Raw genomic sequence first — 21,756 nt, 5'->3', positions numbered from 1 at the left:
TAGTTATTTGAATATGCCTAGGGTTCCTAAATTATAGAAAATAGACATGTGCATCTCTTCTGCCTATTACCCTCTATGGCTGGAGTCCTCCCAGGGATCTTCTTCTGCTTGCCTGACTGCCCCTGCTCCAGCCTCCTGCGGAGGAGACAGTGCAACTGCTCCCATCCTTGCCTCAGCCCTTTACTTCTGCATATTTTTTCCTTCAACCAGTTCTGTCATCTGTCTGTGGTAGTCCCTCTTCTTATAGTAACAGAGTTAGGTAAATGAATAAGTAAAAACCAAAAACTAATGTCATAATCCCAGCTAATTTTAATAAGGACTACTAAGGAGTATGCAGAATCAAAAAGAGTATTTTAAAAAAGAAGAATAGTAGTATCATAAATTTTCTTCTTCTAAAAATCAAAGTCCAGTATGAGTGGTGATAGAAAACATTCAGTAACAGTGTCTAAGCAGGAATAGTAGTTAATAATGATCTGACTTGCAACGTTTGATCTTTCCCATACTAATTTCCTTAAATACTTTGTGGTAAGGGAAAGGCTCCAAAAGCAAAATGATCTTCCCTTAAGAGAATGTGTAAGCCCTATTGAAATTTAAGAGAGGAGGTTGAGAAATGGACAGGGAGGACCACATAGGGCATAGGAAAGAGAGTAGACAATGAAATAATGACATTCCAAGTAGGGGTAAGGAGATAGCAGTAATGTGACATAGGGTTTGATAAGCCATTCCTTATAATTTAAGATCTTGGCAGTCTTAGGCATTTTATTGAAGGGAGTATTGCACTTCTAAAATCTACATCACAACCAGAAGGCCTCTTTGCATATTAGACTTATCTTTAGAGAGGCTTTATACGTGTGATCAGAAGTATACAGGAAATATCCAGCCAAGACTAGGGCCTAACCCCGCACTAGGCACAGAGCTAATGAATTATAAGTTTCTGAGTACCTATCGATATACATATTTTTTTAAACCAGCAAGTTAAGTTTTTATTTCATCAAAAGACCCAGTATTTTTTTTGTGATTGTGTTGTGTGAAGTCTAAAGTGAACTATGAGACTATAGTGATTAAGAACCTAATATTAGGCTAGGCGCGGTGGCTCAAGCCTGTAATCCTAGCACTCTGGGAGGCTGAGGCGGGCGGATTGCTTGAGGTCAGGAGTTCGAAACCAGCCTGAGCAAGAGCGAGATCCCATCTCTACTATAAATAGAGAGATTAATTGGCCAACTAATATATATAGAAAAAATTAGCTGGGCATTGTGGTGCATGCCTGTAGTCCCAGCAACTCGGGAGGCTGAGGCAGAAGGACCGCTTGAGCCCAGGAGTTTGAGGTTGCTGTGAGCTAGGTTGACGCCAACCCACTCACTGTAGCCTGGGCAACAAAGCAAGACTCTGTCTCAAAAAAAAAAAAAAAAAAAAAGAACCAAATATTAGGCCAGGTGTAGTGGCTCACACCTCTAATCCTAGCACTCTGGGAGGCCGAGGTGGCGGACTGAGCTCAGGAATTCAAGACCAGCCTGAGCAAGAGTGAGACCCTGTCTACTAAAAATAGAAAGAAATTAATTGGCCAACTAAAAATATATAGAAAAAAAAATTAGTCGGGCATGATGGCACATGCCTGTAGTCTCAGCTACTCAGGAGGCTGAGGCAGAAGGATCACTTGAGCCCAGGAGTTTGAGGTTGCTGTGAGCTAGGCTGATGACACAGCACTCTAGCCCGGGCAACAGAGTGAGACTCTGTCTCAAAAAAAAAAAAAGAACCAAATATTATCTTCTAAAAATAATAATGTCTTCTAAAAAAAAATAATATGAAGGAAGAGGCCAAAGTAAAAATCAAGAATGAAGGCACAAAAGAAGCATTATGTGGGAAACCACTACTCCTCTTGGTTTTTTTTGTTTGTTTGTTTTGAGACAGAGTCTTGCTTTGTTGCCCAGGCTAGAGTGAGTGCCATGGCGTCAGCCTAGCTTACCGCAAACTCAAACTCCTGGGCTCAAGCAATCCTACTGCCTCAGCCTCCCGAGTGGCTGGGACTACAGGCATGTGCCATCATGCTCGACTAATTTTTTTTCTATATATTTTTAGTTGGCCAATTAATTTCTTTCTACTTTTAGTAGAGACAGGGTCTCACTCTTGCTCAGGCTGGTTTCGAACTCCTGACCTCAAGCAATCTGCCCGCCTCGGCCTCCCAGAGTGCTAGGATTATAGGCGTGAGCTACCACGCCTGGCCACCACTACTCCTCTTGGTCTCTAAAATTGGCCTTTTCCTGTACTGTCTTAGATACCTTTGTCACACCTTCTTGTAGAAATGTAGCCTGCTACTTGGAGTCATCTTCCTATTAATATTTTTAGCATTTGACTGCAATGACATAAATCCAGGCTTCTTAACTGAGACCCTTCTCTAGCAGGAATGTAAACTATAAGCAAAGTAGTAGAACCAGCTCAGTAATGTTAAGCAACTCTTTCTAAGCAGTCTTCATAATTTGAATTTAAAATCTTCCAGACTAAAGGGGAGGCCTAGATACCTCTCTAAAGAAGCTAAGTGAAATATGTCTGGTTAATTTCATAGCACTCACAGGGCTCTTAAGTTGACAGTCACTAACTAGGGGTATTTACTCTAGTTATCTCCATAGTTAACTTTCAGTCTTTAGGATTCTTGCCATCTTTGGCTTTCACCCACACAGCTCTCTGCACTGTGACTTTCCATAAAGAGACAAAGTGCAAGGCTGCCAAAGAGGGCTTGTTTTTGCTGGTTCTCTGAGCCTCATTACCAATTCCTGCCATTTGGAAAAGACCTGAGGAAGCATCCCCCTTTGTGATAGGAGATGATTTTTGAGGGAATTCTGGATTTCTTAAGAGTTTCCCAAATTTGGAGGTTTTGATTTGCTATTCTTGTGAAACCACTTTGTCTGAGCCTTTCTCTTTTTTCATAGCTTGACACAGCTAGCACAAGGGCCCACCCTGTAATCCCTGCCACATGGCTGAAGGATCAGGTGTGTTTCCTTTTGAAGTTTATGCTACAGCAGTGTAAGACCCAGTATGAGTTGGGGAAGCTTTTACAACTGTTTGTTGGAATAGAGCATCTCTTCTCTGAAGGTAAGAGAGTCCTTACAGTCAAGTTGGTGTTAAGAAGTTAGCTTTCTTAATCTTGAAATTGTTTTAGAAAGGCAGTTAGGAAAGTAAAATGCATATTATACAACGTTATATTTATAGTCCATTGGTGGGTGTGAAGAAGTTACAGGTAACTTTAAATTGTGGTTAAAATATTCAGAACATAGTACAACAGCATAAAACAAATAATACAGCCAATCCTCTCATTCTAAGCAGTTGTCAAATAGCCACATTTCCTCCTGGCTAGCCTCTACATCACACTGTTCCTATCATATTCTTCTCTCTGGCAAATAACTTTAACGTGTCATCATTGCTCAGGGTCTATTTCATAATTCATTTTGAAAGTTTCAGAGACAAACTGTGCTTATTTTTTGGAGATTCCTCCAGATGTTGGCAATCTCTAAACTTGTCGCTGATTGAATCAAACCCATACTGCCTTGCTGTCTTTTCACATTTGATAATTTCACATTTTCATTGAACGATAATGTTGTTCCTTTACACTAGATTCTGACATTTTCACTACTTAGGGTTATTTTCTCACATTTAAACTCATAGATGTTCATGGTGGGCATGGTGGCATAAGCCTGTAATCCTAGCACTTTAAGAGGCTGGGGTGGGAGGATAGCTTGAGCCCAGCCTGGGCAACACAGTGAAACCACATCTCTAATTTAAAAATAAATAAATGAATGAATAAACTCACAGATGTTCAACCAGAAAGCTCAAATTTGCACAGAACACTGACAAAATGCTGGGCTCAGTGCCAAATATTGTAGGCTGTGAGCCTGATGACAGAAAAGAAGGGGTGTTTCCAAAACACAGTGGATGTAAGATGGTACTTGTCAGTTGCTGTGCAGACCAAATGATAGGTCCTTTTAACATGTAGGGTTTTTTATTGATCTGTAGTAATTTTAATATTTTTCAGAAATGAATTTTCTGTTGTTTGCCATAGTTAATCTATCTTTGAATAATTGTAAGGATTGACTACATTGTTAACCACTACTATAATACTTGTATAAGTAAATTATTTATGTTTTTATAGAAGATTTACATTGTGTATATATGTGTATAACATGTATGTGTATAGGAAACAGGAGTATGTCTTTTTAAAACCTGTGGTTTATATCACGCCACAAAAACAAACAAACAAACAAACAAACACAACTCAGCATGCCCATATTGGCAGAGAATTCTAAATGTTACTAAGGATAATAATTGCCCAGAGACATCAGGAAAAACCCAGCTGGGTCTCTGTGGGTTAAGTAGGTAGATGTCAGGAGGTGCAAAGGATGCTCTATTCTGAATATGATGTGCCATGTTAGAGCGTAGGCTACTGGCCAGCTGCAGTTTCAGCTGTCCTTTGTGTTCCGTGTCTTGATCCACGTGATACCAGCATTGAATGAACAAATGACAAATCAATCAATCAAATAAATTTGACCAAGGTATGAGAAAAATCCAGAAAGAGATGAGACTAGCCAGAGTGAATAACTAAAATCCTCCCAACGTTACTATGTTTCTGCTATATAGAAAGCTGCCAGCCTCTGCCCTGTGTATAAAGCCAGATGTGTAGATTGAGTTATGTGCTCATCTCTAACAGTTCTTACTATAGGGCAGGCAAGTTCAATCAGACTTTACCACTAAGGATTTTCCAGGGCCATTTTTTGGCATCTTTGGTGTATAGGAGCTACCTTATGGCTTCCTCTACTAGTCAACCAGAGTAGAAAAATAAGTGTTTGTTTTTCTTTAACCACATTTTAATATTAAACATGTATATTTCCCCCTACTATTTAGTTACTCCTGAAATGCCATAGCAGCATTTTATGGATTAAATATTTATATCCTCTTCTCTTTGGCACAGGTCCAGATGTGAAGAAGCTGTCTCTTCTTAGCCAAATTTTGAAGGATACATCCATAGCCATTAATCCTGTGATTATTACCAGCTATAGCATTGAAAATTTTCAGCATGAATGTAGATCTATTTTGGAAAGACTACAGACAGATGGACAATTTGCTTTAGCCAGAAGGGTAGCAGAATTGGCTGAATTACCTGTGGACAGCTTGGTTATTGAAGAGGTATCATTAGTCTTTTAAGTGATTGAAAATCTTAGCTTTTTAAACCAGTATTAAACAGAACCAAATGAGATACATAATTTATAGGAGAGGAGACATTTTTACTTTCAACACACACATTACTTTCAGAAATGGATGAGGCTAGGATGTCCATTACTGAAGAATGTGTTTGAAATGTAAGTTTAGCCTGTAGGATATGCTACAACTATTTTCTTATGAATAGCATTAGGTGGCTTCCTCTTGAACCCCATTCAGTGAGATAAATTTAGAATTTTTTTCATACCTTAATTTTACAGATAAAATATCCAGAGTCATCTGTAGCCAAGTCCCATGTTCTCTGATTTGATTTATTTTTATTTATTTATTTTTTAAAATTTATAACAAAAAGTTTTTTACTTTTTTTTCTGTTCTTTTTCCAGGCCTCAACTTACAGATGTGGTTTATTGATTTGATTTAGTTTTAACAAGTATGGTGTACTTGGGGAACATTAGCATTTATGATACTTTTTATCCAGGAAAGGCTAAAATTTGCTTTGTTAAATTCCACAGATAACACAGGAAATACAGACTCTAAAACACATTGAGCAGTGGTCCCTGAAACAAGCAAGAATTGACTTCTGGAAAAAATGCCATGAGAATTTTAAGAAAAATTCCATTTCCAGCAAAGCAGCTTCTTCCTTTTTCTCAACCCAGGCCCTTGTGGCATGTGAGCACCCACCTGGAGGGAGCAGCATTGAGGAGCGCCATCTGCTGCTCACATTGGCAGGGCACTGGCTTGCCCAGGAGGACCTGGTGCCCGTGGATAAGCTGGAGGAGCTGGAGAAGCAGATCTGGCTCTGCCGCATCACCCAGCACACCCTTGGAGAAAACCAGGAGGAAATAGAGCCCAGGTTTTCTCGACAGATCTCAACTAGCGGTGAACTTTCCTTTGATAGTTTAGCCAGTGAGTTTTCCTTCTCCAAGTTGGCTGCTCTGAACACATCAAAATATTTTGAACTTAATGGCCTTCCATCCAAAGAGGCATGTGAGAATAGCCTGGATTGGAAGGAGCAGGAGTCACTAAACTTTTTGATTGGGCGCCTGCTGGATGATGGCTGTGTGCAAGAAGCCAGTAGAGTATGCCGGTATTTTCATTTTTATAACCGAGATGTTGCCTTGGTGTTGCACTGCAGAGCACTGGCCTCAGGGGAAGCTAGTGTGGATGACCTGCACCCAGAGATCCGCGCTCTCCTACAAAGTGCTGAGCTGCCTGAGGAAGAAGAAGAGCCCAGCATTCCCCTAAGGAAAGTCCAAAGCAGTAAGTAAAGAAGATCAAACTGCCCTGTGTCCTAAATGATGCTATTGGCACTGTCTCCAAAAAGGAAGGTTCTTTTCCATAATAGTTACATAAAAGTTAAAGGGACACCAACTTTTTTCTAGGTAATCTGTAAACTAGGTAATAAACTAGTTAATGAAATATAAACACCTATGTCTTTTAATTAGCTGTGTTTCAGAGTTAGAGGGAATCCATTTGACTTGTGGCTAGGTCACTGAAATTTATCCTATGCAATTTATTCTGTACATCTATAAATTTAATGATTCCAGTTGTACATTGATAGTATATAGAAATATAGTTGATTTTTATGTTAACCTTGTATTCTATGACTTTGTTAAACTCACTTATTTTAAGTTTTGGCTGGGTGTGTTAGCTCATGCCTATAAACCCAGCACTTTGGGAGGTTGAGGTAGGAGGATCACTTGAGCCCAGGAGTTGGAGACCAGCCTGGGCAATGTAGTGAGACCTTGTCTCTTATAAAAATTTTTTAAAAATTAGCCAGGCATGGTGGTGCACACCTTTAGTCCCAGCTACTTGGGAGGCTGAGACAGGAGGATCATTTGAGCCCGGGAGTTAAAGATCAGCCTGAGTAACACAGCAAGACCCTGTATCTACACAAATATTTTTAAAATTTTTTCTTCTTGTAAATTCCCAGGATTTTCTACACAGACAATCGTGTCAATGCAAATAGAGACAATTTTACTTCTTCATTTCCAATCTATACCTTTTATTTCTTGCTTTATTGCACTGGCTGAGCCTTTCAGTACTACATTAGATAGGAGTGGTAAGAGTGGACAGCCTTCCCTTTTTAGCCCTCATAGAGGGAGAGCATTGAGTCTTTCTTTCATCATTAAATACTATTAACTTGTAGGCTTTTTGTTTTGTGTGTGTGTGTCTTTTTTCTTTAAACTTTTTTTTCTTGTCCAGCTAATTTTTTCTATTTTTAGTAGAGAAGGGATCCCGCTCTTGCTCAGGCTGGTCTCGAACTCCTGAGCTCAAGCAGTCCTCCTGCCTTGGCTTCCCAGAGTGCTAGGATTACAGGTGCGAGCCACCATGTCAGCCAGTTTTTCAAATATTTTTTTCAGTACCGTACTCTTTCTCCTCTCCTTTTGAAACTTCAGTGACATGAATTTTGAACTTTTATTATCATCTCACAAGTCCTTGATGTTTTGTTCATTTTTTTTGAGACAGAGTCTCACTCTGTTGCCCTGCTAGAGTGCCATGGCGTCAGCCTAACTCACAGCAACTTCAAACTCCTGGGCTCAAGCGATCCTTCTGCCTTAGCCTCCCGAGTAGCTGGGACTACAGGCATGTGCCACCATGCCCGGCTAATTTTTCTATACATATTTTTAGTTGGCCAATTAATTTCTTTCTGTTTATGGTAGAGACGGGGTCTTACTCTTGCTCAGGCTGGTTTCGAACTCCTGACCTTGAGCGATTTGCCCACCTTGGCCTCCCAGAGTGCTAGAATTACAGGCATGAGCCACCGCGGTTTTGTTCATTTTTTATTCAAGATAGAGTCTTGCTCTGTTGTCCAAGCTGGAGTGCAGTGACACAGTCATAGTTTCCTATAACCTCAAATTCTTAGGCTCAAGTGATCCTCCTGCCTTAGCCTCCTGAATAGCTAGGGCTACAGGCACGTGCCACTACACCTGGCTAATTTTTTATTATTTTGTAGAGACAGTGCCTCACTATATTTCCCAGGCTGGTCTTGAACTCCTGGCCTCAAGCAATCCTCCTGCCTTGGTCTCCTAAAGTGCTGAGATTCAATTTTTTTTAAAAACCTTTTTCCTTTTTCTTGTTCAGATTGGATAATTTCTGTTGGTCTCTCTTCATTTTTATTTTATTTATTTTTATTTTTTTAATAGCATTTTGGTACAGGTCTCTCTTCAAATTCATTGATTCTTTCCTCTGTCATTTCTATTCTGCTATTGAATTTTCTTTACTGCTATGATTTTAAAATTTCAGTTACAGTCATGTCTTTTATTTATTTATTTTTTTTGAGACAGAGTCTCGCTTTGTTGCCCAGGCTAGAGTGAGTGCCGTGGTGTCAGCCTCGCTCACAGCAACCTCAAACACCTGGGCTCAAGTGATCCTTCTGTCTCAGCCTCCCAAGTAGCTGGGACTACAGGCATGCGCCACCATGCCCGGCTAATTTTTTCTCTATATATTAGTTGGCCAATTAGTTTCTTTCTATTTATAGTAGAGACGGGGTCTCGCTCTTGCTCAGGCTGGTTTCGAACTCCCGACCTCGAGCAATCCGCCCGCCTCAGCCTCCCAGAGAGCTAGGATTACAGGCGTGAGCCACCGCGCCCGGCCCGCAGTCATGTCTTTTAAAGACAGGGATATATTCTGAGAAATGTGTCATTAGGTGATTTCATCATTGTACAAACATCATAGAGTGTACCTATACAAACCTAGATAGTATAGCCTACTATATACCCATACTATATGGTATAGCCTATTGCTTCTAGTATACAAACCTGTATAGCATGTTCCTGTACTAAATACGGTAGGCAGTTGTAACACAATGGTAAACATTTGTATATCTAAACATAGAAAAGGTACAATAAAAATATGATATACGACATTTTTTTAAATGGTTCACCTATATAGGGCATTTACCATGAATGAAGCCTGCAGGACTGGAAGTTGCTCTGGGTGTCAGTGAATGAGTGAATGTGAAGGCCTAGAACATTACTGTACACTCACTGTGGACTTCATAAACACTGTACACTTAGGTTACACTAAATTTATTCAAAAATTAAGTAATTGTACTACATCATCACAGCTATGAGGTCTCTAGGTAATAAGAATTTTTCAGCTCCATTATAATCTTATGGGATCACCATCATTAGTACAGTCCCTCATTTTACAGCACATGACTGTACTTTTCAGTTCTAAAATTTCTATTTTGTTCTTCATATCTTCTATTCCTTGATGAGACTTTCTGTTTTTGTTTGCCTCAGGAGCATACACAATTACTTGTTGGAACATTTGCATAATAGCTGCTGTAAAGCCTTTATCAGATAATTTTAACATTCCTGTTGTTTTAATGCTAACTGGCATCTCTTGATTGGCTTTTCTCATGTGAGTTGAGATTTTCCTGCTTTTTCCTATGATGAGTGATTTTGGATTGCATCCTAAATATTTTAATAGTATAATACTCAAATACACTATTGGAGATTCTGGATCTTGGATATCCTACAAAGGATCCTATTAAGAATGTTGATAATTTTTTAGCAGACAGTTGACCTGGTTAGGTTCAGGCTGAAATTCCAAACTACTGCCTCTGGGCTGTGTGATTTCAACATCAGTTGTTTCCTTTGCAGTGCTGCTATTCAGATCTATCTGTGTGTTCATGCCACCCAGTGGTGAGTCTGTGACCTGGGTGGTGGTCTATCTGTTAATTCGGTTCTCAAAGACTTTGGTATGCAAGTTAGGATCAGAGCCATACATGAGCACCCCAGGGGTAAGCCCTGTAGTTCATTAAAAACTTTGTTGATTACTTTCCTGAGCCTCTCCCAGGTAGTTTCTGGTTCCCTGAGGCTTCCTTTTTCAGTCCTCTAGCCCAGGGATCCTCAGACTTTTTAAACAGGGGACCAGTTCACTGTCCCTCAGACAGTTGGAGGGCCGGACTATAGTTTTAAAAAAACTATGAACAAATTCCTAGGCACACTGCACATTATCTTATTTTGAAGTAAAAACACAAATGGGCAAAAACACCCGCATGTAGCCTGAGGGCCGTAGTTTGAGGACGCCTGCTCTAGCCAAAAGCTAAAGGTTTAGTTATCCCATTGTGTCCATGCCCCTATCCAGGGCAGTGATAGGAGGATAATGCAAAAAGCAACAGGGGTTTACTGTACCCTCTTGAGACCAGAGCACTTCTGCTTGGAAAAGAAGGCTCCCCTTTTTCAGAGTTTTGGCTCTTGCCACCTGCCACTGCAGCCTCTGCCATCACTGTCAAGGGGTTGCTTGGAAGCCAGGGCAAAGGAGAACAGAAATTGGAAGTTCCCTTTCTCACTCCTTGAATTTGTACCAGAGGGCTTCTCCTGGGATTTACTTTTGCACTTGCTCTCTTGCTCTCTTATGCACGTTTTCTCTTTCTCTCTGCCTCCTCTGTCTCAGTGCTTAGTTCTTAGGTTTCAGGCAGTACTGCATTCAGGCTGGAGGTTGCTAGAGGAGGGAAAATTCCGGTCCTCTTCAATTTGCCTGTTACTTTTTACTTTTCAGAGTCCTCATATAGCTGCTACATATATTGTGTTCAGGTTTTATATTGAACTCAGTGGGAGAGACAAGGTGGAGTGCATTTATTTCGTCTTACCTGGAACTGAAACTCTCAGTAAAGGATTTTAACCTGGGGAATAACATGGTCTAAGTTACATTATATATTTTTTGATTTTAAGGCTTTTTTAAATCCTTATTTTAAATTCACAGTTATTATGCACTTTGTGTAACAAATTACATAATACAGAAGTGCATAAAGTAAAAATTGAGTTCAGCACCATCCCCACCAGAGTCCCCAGAATAACTATCTTTTACTTGCTTGGTATGCATTATTTTCTACATGTAGGCATGGCATATATACATATATTTACTTTTTACAAAAATGAAATTACATCATATTGGTCTACATTTCTTCCTGTCAGTACATATAGATCGGCCCTTTTTTTTTTCTAATGGCTGTATTCTACTGTATGGATGTACCATGATTTAACAATGCTTTATTGATATATACTTAAATTTTTCTATTTTGTTTTGCCATTACAAAGTGTTATATATTCTTTTTAATTTTTTTCACTAATAGAAAACTCTTTATCAAATTAAGAAAATTTTCTTCTATTTCAGACTGAGGTTTTTTTTTTTTAATGAGGAATGGATTTTAATTTTACTATACCTTTAAAGCATATTTGCATTTTAAAAATGAGTGTGTGGGAGACTGATTTGGTACAGGGGTCGGGGGGTGGCAGCAAGAAACAGCCTCTCAGATGCAGAGTGACTGCAATTGGAGAGATGTTTTGGAGATAGTTGGCTACACCTGGTGACTTACTTGATATAAGGGAAGAGTGGGAGTATGTGAAGAGGGTCTGGCAGGCATCTTTGTTGCTGATCTTTAGATCTCTCATTAGGTGGCTTTGAGTCTTCTATAGCATATGAAGTCTTTGAAGTATCATGGGCTGGAATTTTGTGGAAGAAGGCAATGACAGAAGTTTAAGTGGGACCCTGTCAGAAGTGGTCCTAAAACCAGGGGCAGTCAGTCAGAGGGGTGCAGTTCAGGGAGCTGTGAGCAGAGAGGTAGAGTCATAAGGAGGTGGGGGAGGGGGAGTTTGACCTGCCAAGTTAGAGCCCTCTTCAGACCTGTATTTACTTCCAGCTTCAAGTCTGGATAGTCAGTCGTTTGTGATGGTACCCTCCAGTGATGAAGTGGTGACTAATCTGGAAACTCTGACAAGCAAATGCCTCCATGGGAAGAACTACTGCCGGCAGGTCCTCTGTCTGTATGAACTTGCCAAGGTATGTGCCAAAGGGTGGGGCTCCCATAAGACATTCTTTCTGAGAGTGAGGGAAGCAGAAGTTAGAGGTTGATTTTGGACATTGGTAAGTCAGCCCTTCAAGGAATAATCAAGACCTGGGAGGAGAGGTCTTATCAGGATATCGGCCCCCATAAGTCCTTCTCTGGGAGAGGGGCCACCAGGCCAGATGCCAGGATGACTTGTCTCTTGGCTGCAGGACATTTCATTTCTGTGGGCCCTTGGCTGTTCATCTAATGATGATTTGACCATGAGGGTCCCTTCTAGACCTGAAATCTTAGGTTTTGCTTCATGAGTGTTTGGAGCATTCCATATGGAATACAGTGACTATAAAGAGAGGAGCCAGAAACTGTCTGTGGCTTTGTGCTGTTTGAAGGAGAAAAACAGCAGACCAGAAGTGGAAGAGCATGAGAGAAATAAAGCCAAGCATTAAAGCCCTTGCCTTGGAGAAGACTCAGAGACTTCTTTGGAAATTGTGGGTTGTGCTGCTGCTTTTGGAACAATAAGGAAAGGGCTCTTGAGTTTTATTCAGTTTTCTTACATTTCATGTTTAAAAAGATCATTGTTCAACAAGAGTCACCTGATGCTTTCTGAAGACAAGCCTGCCTTTTACTTTGGTTTGGCTTTAGTGACATGATAAAAAGGGTTAGAAAACAGTACTTGCTTTTTCTAAGGTTCTTGCTCAGGGTGAGGGATCTTTAAGCTGAGAAAATTAATAGAGCCTGTCCACATAGGATTTCTGAAAGGGCTGTCTTTTGCTTTTCCTGGCTTCTGAAAATGGCTTTGACTGGCTTTGCCTTCCTCTCAGGAGTTGGGCTGTTCCTACACAGATGTTGCTGCTCAGGAAGGCGAAGCCATGCTCCGGGCAATCTTGGCCTCTCAGCAGCCTGACAGATGCAAACGAGCCCAGGCCTTCATCAGCACCCAAGGCCTCAAGCCAGACACTGTGGCTGAACTCGTAGCTGAGGAGGTGACACGGGAACTGCTGGCCCCATCAGAGGGAACAGGTGCCCTTCCCCTCTAGGCCTCCCCAGCCTCTCAGATGTCATTCTCTCGTTCCCTGTGTTAAGGATTTGGATCTTATGTATCCTGTATGTTGTCCTTTCAAGTTTCCAGATTACACTTGTAAGAGAATGCACTGCATTTATCTTGTCGCTTTTTATTGTTTTATGATTATGCTTGGAGTAGCTGTGTCTTTTTCTAAGCTAAAGAACTCTGTTCTGTAAGATAATGAATAGGTCAAGGTGTTTGAGCTCAACAAGGGGAGAGCTGCAAAGAGCACTCCATTAGGTTTACCTCCTGGTGCCCAAACCTGGGCAGAGTGGGCCTCCTGGCACAGGGCTTTGTCTCTCTCCCAACTGTCTTCTTGGTAAAACCATCATCTGCCTCTGCATCTTTTGTATAGGACATAAGCAGATGTTCAGCCCAGCGGAGGAAAGCCAGACATTTCTTCAGCTGACCACTCTGTGTCAAGACTGCACATTAGTAGGGATGAAGTTGTTGGATAAGATTTCCTCTGTTCCCCACGGAGAATTGTCTTGCAGTAAGTTCTTAGCCTTTTTCTTACATGTTTTGGGTCTTAACAGGTCTCTGAAAGGTCTCCAGAGTCACTCTCTCTAAAACTTGAGTCCTTGTTCCTGCTCTGGATACCTAGCCCTCTAGCATGGGTTATAAGTTCTTGGTAGAAGAAAATGTAGAAAGTGTGAATAAGTACCCCCAAATGTAAAACCACACAAAAAGGTAACCTTTAATCACTTGACATACTTTAGAGAAGTTGGTTTATAGCTATTAAATGGCAGAACTGGTATTTGAACCCAGTCTGTGATTTCAAAGGTTGCTCATTTTCCTTAATGTCTAGCTCATTAGAGGCATTCAGTGGTATTTGTGGTAGGTTTTCTTTTTTCAAAAATGACATTATACTGTGTATAATGTTCATAATTTTTTAACTTTACAAATACGTTGTCATTAACATTTTTCACGACAGTGAATATTCTTTGTCATTTTTAATGGCTACACAGGATTTCTCTTGTATATAATTAAGAATTTTATACTATTGTGGGACCTTTAGATTACTTCCAAATTTTGCTATTTTTAAAATCACTGATGAATATCCTTTAGGCAAATTTCTGCGTACATTCATGATTATTTCCCTAAGATGAATTCACAATTCAGGAGTATGCCCACTTTAAGGCTTCTGATACATATATGTGCAACACATAGAGACTGCGCCAAATTTCACTTCAGAAAAAAAATCACTTCTGACTTTCAAGCAGTGTGAGATATTTCCTGGAACCCATTCCACAAATTTGATAGGCCCAAAAAAGGGATTTTACTGATGTTTAATGAACAAATAAATGGAGATTTTTAAAAGCTTAAACAGTTTCATTTTTAAAATGGCCTTCTATATTTTTTGTCAGTCCAGTTCAACAATATTTACTGAGTACCAGCTATGTGCCAGGCACCCTACGCACCTGAGGTATGGTGAATAAGTTAAATAGCAATCTCTGAAGCTCACAGACCAGGGTTTTAATACACAGTAACAGCCAGACTGATGAGGTCAATATAGGTTTCTGGAGGAAATGTCCAAACTAAGGCCTGAACAGGGATTAGTTATTAGGGGTGCTCAGTAATCAGTAGGTTTGGGGAGAGCACAGCGCATACTAAAGATGGGATTTTTCAGTTTGCCTTTTAATTTTCCTTATGGTGATTGTGTACAGTATTTTTAAGTCTATATGTAGAAAAATCTTTCACTAATCTATAAAGCCAGAATGGCATTTCATTAGGCCCTAAGACCTTCCACTAGGATACAAGCAGAGAATGCCCTTGGATTTGTGTTGGCTAGGCCTTTTGGAGATATGGTCACTACACAACCATCTTTAAGAATAGTTATTCCCTGTGCTGTCATCACTGAGAGGCAAATTTAGATGTCAGCAAGGGGCTGTCCCAGAGCTAGATGCTGAGGTGTCAGGGACCTCAGACTGGTGGGAGAGCTTTCTCCAGATTGGTCCCTTCTCTGTCAGGCCTGTTTAGCCTCCTGAGGGTGAAGTTGGGTGGCCTGGTTGACAGTGTGTAGCCAGGGCTCACGATCCTGTCTTACCCAGCGTCCTACTCATGTAGCCACAGAGCTCCTGATCCTGGCCCATCACTGCTTCACCCTGACATGCCACATGGAGGGCATCATCCGAGTCCTACAGGCTGCCCGGATGCTCACAGATAACCACCTGGCCCCCAATGAGGAATATGGACTGGTGGTGAGTAGCTCCCCCACAACCCCCCTCTCCATCCTGAGGAAACCTCAGGCTGGGGCCAGCTCAGCTGATATGGTCTTAGGGAATTCTCCCCACCTGGATACTACTACCTCTGCTCCAAGTTATGATTTCTATCAGAATTATAGTTTGCTCCCAAGGTGCAAAAGTGAGAGGATCCCTGCTAGGTTGCCAGGGCAGTTTTTCTCAAGTGCTAAGACAGCTGCATTCCTCCCCCAAACAAGGTTCCAGACCTTCCTCTTAACTCTGAATTATAAAATGAGTTGACAAGTCAAGCCTCGCATGCCTTCTCAAATTCTCTGGGCTTGAAACTGACCTGAGTAGCTGAGCAAGCCATTGGCCACGAGAAGAGTGCCTGCCCAGGCCCAGGAGATGGCACTTAAGCACTTGATAATCTACATTTTGGGACAGCAGAGAAGGGGAACAGCCTGTGGTGTCCCCATGACTGGCATTTCTGAATCATCCAGAGGATTCCTGTTGGGTATGTGGGAGGGAGCTAAGCATGGCAGCCTTGACACTAGCCCTGCTCCCCCTGGAGCTGGGCATCTGAAAGTAACCAAACTGATGTAGTGGTCCAACTCAGACAACTCCAGGTGTTGCTGATGTGAGCTGTCCTCCTCCTCCTCCTCCACAGGTACGTCTCCTTACTGGCATTGGAAGGTACAATGAGATGACATACATATTTGATTTGCTGCATAAAAAACACTACTTCGAAGTGCTGATGAGGAAGAAGTTGGACCCGGTAGGTGCAATGTAATGAGCTCCAGAATGACAAATACTACTGACATTCAGGAGCCTCGGCTTTTCTCAGGAATAATCCAAATCATGGTGGACCTGGGATATGGAGGGAGGGAATTAGGGACCTCTTGTAACCAGTAGCTTAAGATTAGAGTTCAGACTCGGTAGTGATTATACTGATGCTAAATATCAAAGAAAATGAGTTTCACGCCTGTAATCCTAGCACTCTGGGAGGCTGAGGCAGGCGGATTGCTCGAGGTCGGGAGTTCAAAACCAGCCTGAGCAAGAGCGAGACCCCGTCTCTACTATAAATAGAAAGAAATTAATTGGCCAACTAATATATATAGAAAAACTTAGCCGGGCATGGTGGCGCATGCCTGTAGTCCCAGCTACTCGGGAGGCTGAGGTAGCAGGATGGCTTGAGCCCAGGAGTTTGAGGTTGATGTGAGCTAGGCTAACGCCATGGCACTACTCAAGCCTGCCAAAAAAAAAAAAAAAAAAGTGAGTTTATCCTCCTCCACTTCAACCTCTGTTGCCTGCCTCTACTGTTTTAAATGCCTGTTCTGGAGATGCAAAAAATCCTTCCTAAGAGCCATGCTGAAAGTGAATTGTCCACCTCTGAGGCTGTCTGAGGTCTTTTAGAGTGTTTTCAGGGGACCATGAAAAGTGTGTTCTGAGAGACAAGTTAGGAAATGAATGCAGAGGCCTGAGCCAGAAAAGCTGTGGAGCCATTTATGACAATGACCAGGAAGGAGGCTTGGAACCAAAAGGCCTGACTTACTCAGGTCTTGGGCTCTGGGAGCCTGTCTGTCCTCAGCAGGCTCTGTGACACTAGGGCATGTCACTCACAGAGCCTGTTTCCAGATTTGTTTGGCTGATTTTCTGCTTCTGCTCATTTCACCTCTGGCTTCTGGGAAGATGTTGGGCCAGTTTCAGGACAGACCAGGAGAGGAACGAGTCCTGGACATAAGTACATCTTCAAGATCCCCTGAAGGGTTTCTTAAACTATTGTTTTTGAGACAGTTTTGTTTCTACATTTAAATACTCTTTCAATAACTTTTTTCTGATTACAAAAGTAATACATATTCTATGTAAGACACTTGGAAAATAACACAGAAAAAAGCCCTTGGTATCTATCCACCATCTGGAGACTGCCAGTACTAACAGTTTGGCACAGGCCCCTTCTTTGCATATGTACCCCCAAACATACACATATTCACATATTTAACAAAACACAGTGAAGATATGAAATACTCTGTGTTTCCACTGAAAAGTGTATCATGATTATTTCCCAAATCAACACAGTCTTCTACATCCATTTTAATGGTTATGGGATGTCCTTGCCTTGGACATCTGGATTGTTTCTAATTGTTATTAAATATCCTTGTTACCTTCATTTTAGCACTTTTCTCTGCTTATCACTTTAGAGATAGAGTCCTAGAAATGGGATTGTCAGATCAACTTTTTTTTTTTTTTTGAGTCAGTCTCACTCTGTTGCCTGGGCTAGAGTGCCATGGCATCAGCCTAGCTCAGGGTAACCTCAAACTCCTGGGCCCAAGCAATCCTTCTGCCTCAGCCTCCTGAATAGCTGAGAATACAGGCACGCACCACCATGCCCGGCTAATTTTTTCTATATATTTTTAGTTGTCCAATTAATTACTTTCTATTTTTAGTAGAGACGGGGTCTTGCTCTTGCTCAGGCTGGTTTCAAACTCCTGACCTTGAGCAATCTTCCCGCCTTGGCTTCCCAGAGTGCTACCTTGTTTCCCTGAAAATAAGACAGGGTCTTATATTAATTTTTCCTCAAGAGAACACCCTAAGGCTTATTTTCAGGGGATGTGTTATTTTCACCTCAAAGCCTCAGCTTGCAGCACACACAGGATGGCCAGGACCTGACAGGGGGAGCCAACCTTGTTGGTGGGGCTGCCCGCACCTTTCCGGTCATCTCTGGGATAGTAGCTGTCACGATGGGGCCGATGAGAAGGGCTGCTCATCTTCTTTACTGCTCCGCGACTAAATGCATACGCTGTGTAGCCATGCCCATCACTAGGTCTTATTTTCGGGGTAGGGCTTATATTGCGCAAATGCTTAGAAATCCTGCTATGGCTTATTTTATGAGTAGGTCTTATTTTCTGGAAAATACGGTAGGATTACAGGCATGAGCCACTGCGCTCGGCCCAGATCAACTATTTTTAAGGCTTCTCCCTTCTGCAAGGTTTTACCATTGACACTCCCAGCAGCAAAGTGGACGTACTTGTTTCCTTATATTCAGGATAACATAAAACTCTGTATTCGTTTTCATTTTTGCTCATCTATTCCCTTTTCTTGAGAGTTTTTAAGAAACATTTACAACTAGGGGACTCAGCCAATCTTGCCTGCCTTGCATTCCCTGATTGAGACCTTGGTATTTCCTTTTTTCCTGGGCAGAGTGGTACCCTGAAGACAGCCCTGCTGGACTACATCAAACGCTGCCACCCTGGGGACAGTGAGAAGCACAACATGATTGCCCTGTGCTTTAGCATGTGCCGAGAGATTGGCGAGAACCATGAAGCAGCTGCCTGCATCCAACTGAAACTGATTGAATCTCAGCCCTGGGGTGAGTTAGGTCACAGCAGCAACTCCAGGGCCATGCTGCTAGGCCAGGAAAGTTCTTAGGGATAAGAAGGGCAAGAGCACATGAGATTGGCTGTTAGAAGCTGAGGTCAGTATGTCACTCAGTGGGGGGTCCTAGCTAGGCAGGTAAGAGATGGAAGGGGGGGGGGGGGACTTAGGTGAAGCTATAGTAAAGACTGTGTACATTTCTTACCCCAGTAGCCTTTACCTGAAAACAGACCTGCTTCCCTATGCATGAATGTGGCTGGGATTTCTAATTAAGCCCACTATCACCAGTAGGGTGAGAACAGCCTACCTTGGTAGTGAGACTCAGCAAGCCTTCTTTATTCCCTGGCAGAGGACAGCCTCAAGGATGTGCACCAGCTGAAGCAGCTGCTGCTGAAGGCCCTGACTCTGATGCTCGATGCAGCAGAGAGTTATGCCAAGGTAACCAGAGTTTTATTTACTCCACATTGGGCTTAGGATTTGGTATCTGCAGTAGAGAATTTTCTTTGGTCCCTGGGTGCCTCCCAGAGGAGGGTGTCATGAGCCAACCAAGAGCAGAAGAGGTGAGTATAGTTCTTACAGAGTTTACACAGGAGATGGTGGCCACTAAGTCTTTATCTGTGTCTCCCTCTACCTGTCTCTCAGGATTCCTGTGTGCGACAGGCCCTGCACTGTCACCGGCTCACCAAGTTGATAACTCTACAGATTCACTTTCTCAACACTGGCCAGAACACAATGCTCATCAACTTGGGCTGCCACAGGCTGATGGACTGTATTGTGGCCCTACCTCGGTTCTACCAGGTGAGCAAGAAAGAAAACCATAGCCAGCACTGCCAGCATCCTAAGGGCCCAGGGCTAGTGACAGAACTAGGCCAGTCCAGTTCTGCTTACTTAGCTGTCTTGATACTATTATGAAAAGAGGGAATTTGGTGTATCTCACTAACATATTCTTTGGGCAGAGCCTAGCGAACAGGAGAGTAGTGTTTCCTTTTCTCACACTATTAGGCCAGCAGAGACAGACTTTAGCACCCCTTAGACAGGTGAGGTCCAGTGCTCCTGCAAGAATCTGTTAGCCAGTGTTTACAGAGTAGTGTACCCAGGTTAGTATAGGGAGTCAGGGATGCCAGGAGATTGGTTCTAGCCCTTTAATGAAGAGGAATTATCAGGGAATCAGCCCTTTTACTATTTCTTACACAGTTGAGAGGGTGGGAATAATATATTCTTTCTAAACAGTTCCATTAATCCATTGTAAAGAAGATTAAAAATGCTAAAGACATTTGGGGGTTTATGGGAGGGAATGTCAAATACACACCAGACTTTTCACCATCTCTGATACATAGAGCCTTTTAACATAATTGTTTATGACCATATTCACTATGTGAATGTCCAGTATTGTTTTCTAGAACAATTTGCCTTCAATTTTACATCAAATGAGCCCTGATGGTATCCTTCACTTCCGTCCTTTTAAGGCATCTATTGTGGCTGAGGCCTATGATTTTGTGCCAGACTGGGCTGAAATTCTATACCAACATGTGGTTCTTAAAGGAGACTTTAATTACTTGGAAGAATTTAAGCAGCAAAGGTTATTAAGGCCCACTATATTTGAAGAGATTTCAAAAAAGTAAGTATTAGCAGTTGACTGTAAGCATTTCTCCTTGCCTCTGCTTTGACGTGAGACAGGTGTGAGCACAACATGCCTTTAGCCCCTCTGCTTAAAATGGTAGAGATGTCAAGAATTCCCAGAAAGATCTCTTAACAGATTTATGCAAACAGATTAAAGATGACAGTTTGCTTATGGTGCTTTGTACTTAAAAATGGGAGGATAGACTCAGTGCCCAAAACACTGATCACCAGAGGTGCCTTTTAGATTGCTAAACTTACTATAATTAGTGTTATTACTCATTTTAATGAAATAGTTTGTGTTTATCAAGCATCCTCAATACTTCTCTGAAATAATCTCCTAGACTCCAGCACTCCCTTCTCTGTAAGTAGTGGCAATGTTTTCAGAGCTGACAGCCCTCACTCAAAATATAGTGCCTTGAGCCTGGGTATGGTGACACACATCTGTAGTCCCAGCTACTTGGGAGGATTGCTTGAGCTCAGCCAGGAGCTCGAAGCTATAATGAGCTATGATGCTATCTGTGAATAGTCACTGCACTCCAGCCTGGGCAACAGGAGACCCTGTCCCTAAAAAGTAATATATCACCTTAACCTGTACATTATATTTCTTTAGATACAGACAACATCAGCCTACTGACATGGTCATGGAAAACCTTAAGAAGCTACTCACATACTGTGAAGATGTCTACCTGTATTACAAATTGGCATATGAACACAACTTTTATGAAATTGTAAATGTGCTTCTGAAGGACCCTCAGACAGCTTGCTGCCTGAAGGACATGCTAGCAGCCTAGATGATTTCATAGGTGCCTGTTTTCTTGTATCGATGTGAGATTATCTGGCAAATTAATGTCTGTGATTCTGCATAGAATGCATTGGAGATCTTTGTTGTCCAAGTTGAAAAAAGTCCAGGACTGTACCATAACATTCCTTTGAGGGAGTAGTGCATAAAGAATGAGAAACTTTCCACAAGGAAATTCCTATCTAAAAGTAACTGTTCATCTATACTAAGATCAAAAGCTTCCTCTTCCTCAAGGGTCGCTTCTAGTTTAGGACATGATACAGTAATTAAAGAATACCTGTACCTGCAGATTCCAGTTTCAAAGAAATTTAATATTATTTACACAGTTAAGGAACAGGTGATACATTTGTTAGAAACTGATCTTTCTGTAATAAAATAGATTTTAAATTCATTGTATGTCATTATTACTGCTAAGGTAATCTTAGCCCTTTTCTGCCTTAAAACAATCTTTATTTAAGTTATTGCTGTGTTCTGTTAATTCCTCAAATCACTTAGATGGTCCTGTTATTTCCTAAATAAAAGAAATTAAAAACATTTTTTTGCTCTGTCCCTAGTTCTGCTTTTGACAATTAGAAAAAGAAGACTCTAACCACAAATTTAAATTGCTTAGCAGAAGATATAAAGAAGACACCCCAATCTATGCTTACAACCATAACCTGAGTTATAGGCTCAATTACTCCAAATAAATAATTCTTCTAAGTACTTATTTAGGCCTTAG

At 41.5% G+C, this 21,756-nt stretch overlaps 1 protein-coding gene across 2 annotated transcripts in view; it reads left to right on the top strand.

The window, feature by feature from the left end:
- The window catches only part of SPG11 (SPG11 vesicle trafficking associated, spatacsin), an 85,087-nt gene extending 63,658 nt beyond the window's left edge, over positions 1–21,429 (top strand). For both annotated transcript variants that reach the window (XM_012766686.3, XM_012766685.3), the window contains 13 exons: positions 2,925–3,087; positions 4,958–5,172; positions 5,718–6,465; positions 11,858–11,997; positions 12,823–13,021; positions 13,420–13,557; positions 15,132–15,265; positions 15,915–16,022; positions 18,446–18,614; positions 18,969–19,057; positions 19,262–19,417; positions 20,086–20,237; positions 20,850–21,429. In XM_012766686.3, the coding sequence (XP_012622140.1) occupies positions 2,925–3,087; positions 4,958–5,172; positions 5,718–6,465; positions 11,858–11,997; positions 12,823–13,021; positions 13,420–13,557; positions 15,132–15,265; positions 15,915–16,022; positions 18,446–18,614; positions 18,969–19,057; positions 19,262–19,417; positions 20,086–20,237; positions 20,850–21,030 (2,592 nt within the window). In that variant the 3' untranslated portion in view covers positions 21,031–21,429. The remainder of the gene's footprint in view (positions 1–2,924; positions 3,088–4,957; positions 5,173–5,717; positions 6,466–11,857; positions 11,998–12,822; positions 13,022–13,419; positions 13,558–15,131; positions 15,266–15,914; positions 16,023–18,445; positions 18,615–18,968; positions 19,058–19,261; positions 19,418–20,085; positions 20,238–20,849) is intronic.
- The last annotated feature ends 327 nt before the right edge of the window (positions 21,430–21,756 follow it).

The sequence above is a fragment of the Microcebus murinus genome, chromosome 6 (genome assembly GCF_040939455.1).
Source record: "Microcebus murinus isolate Inina chromosome 6, M.murinus_Inina_mat1.0, whole genome shotgun sequence".
Classification (NCBI taxonomy): Eukaryota; Metazoa; Chordata; class Mammalia; order Primates; family Cheirogaleidae; genus Microcebus; species Microcebus murinus.
The sequence above is the reverse complement of the archived record's forward strand: the minus strand, read 5'-3'. Positions and strand labels throughout refer to the sequence as shown.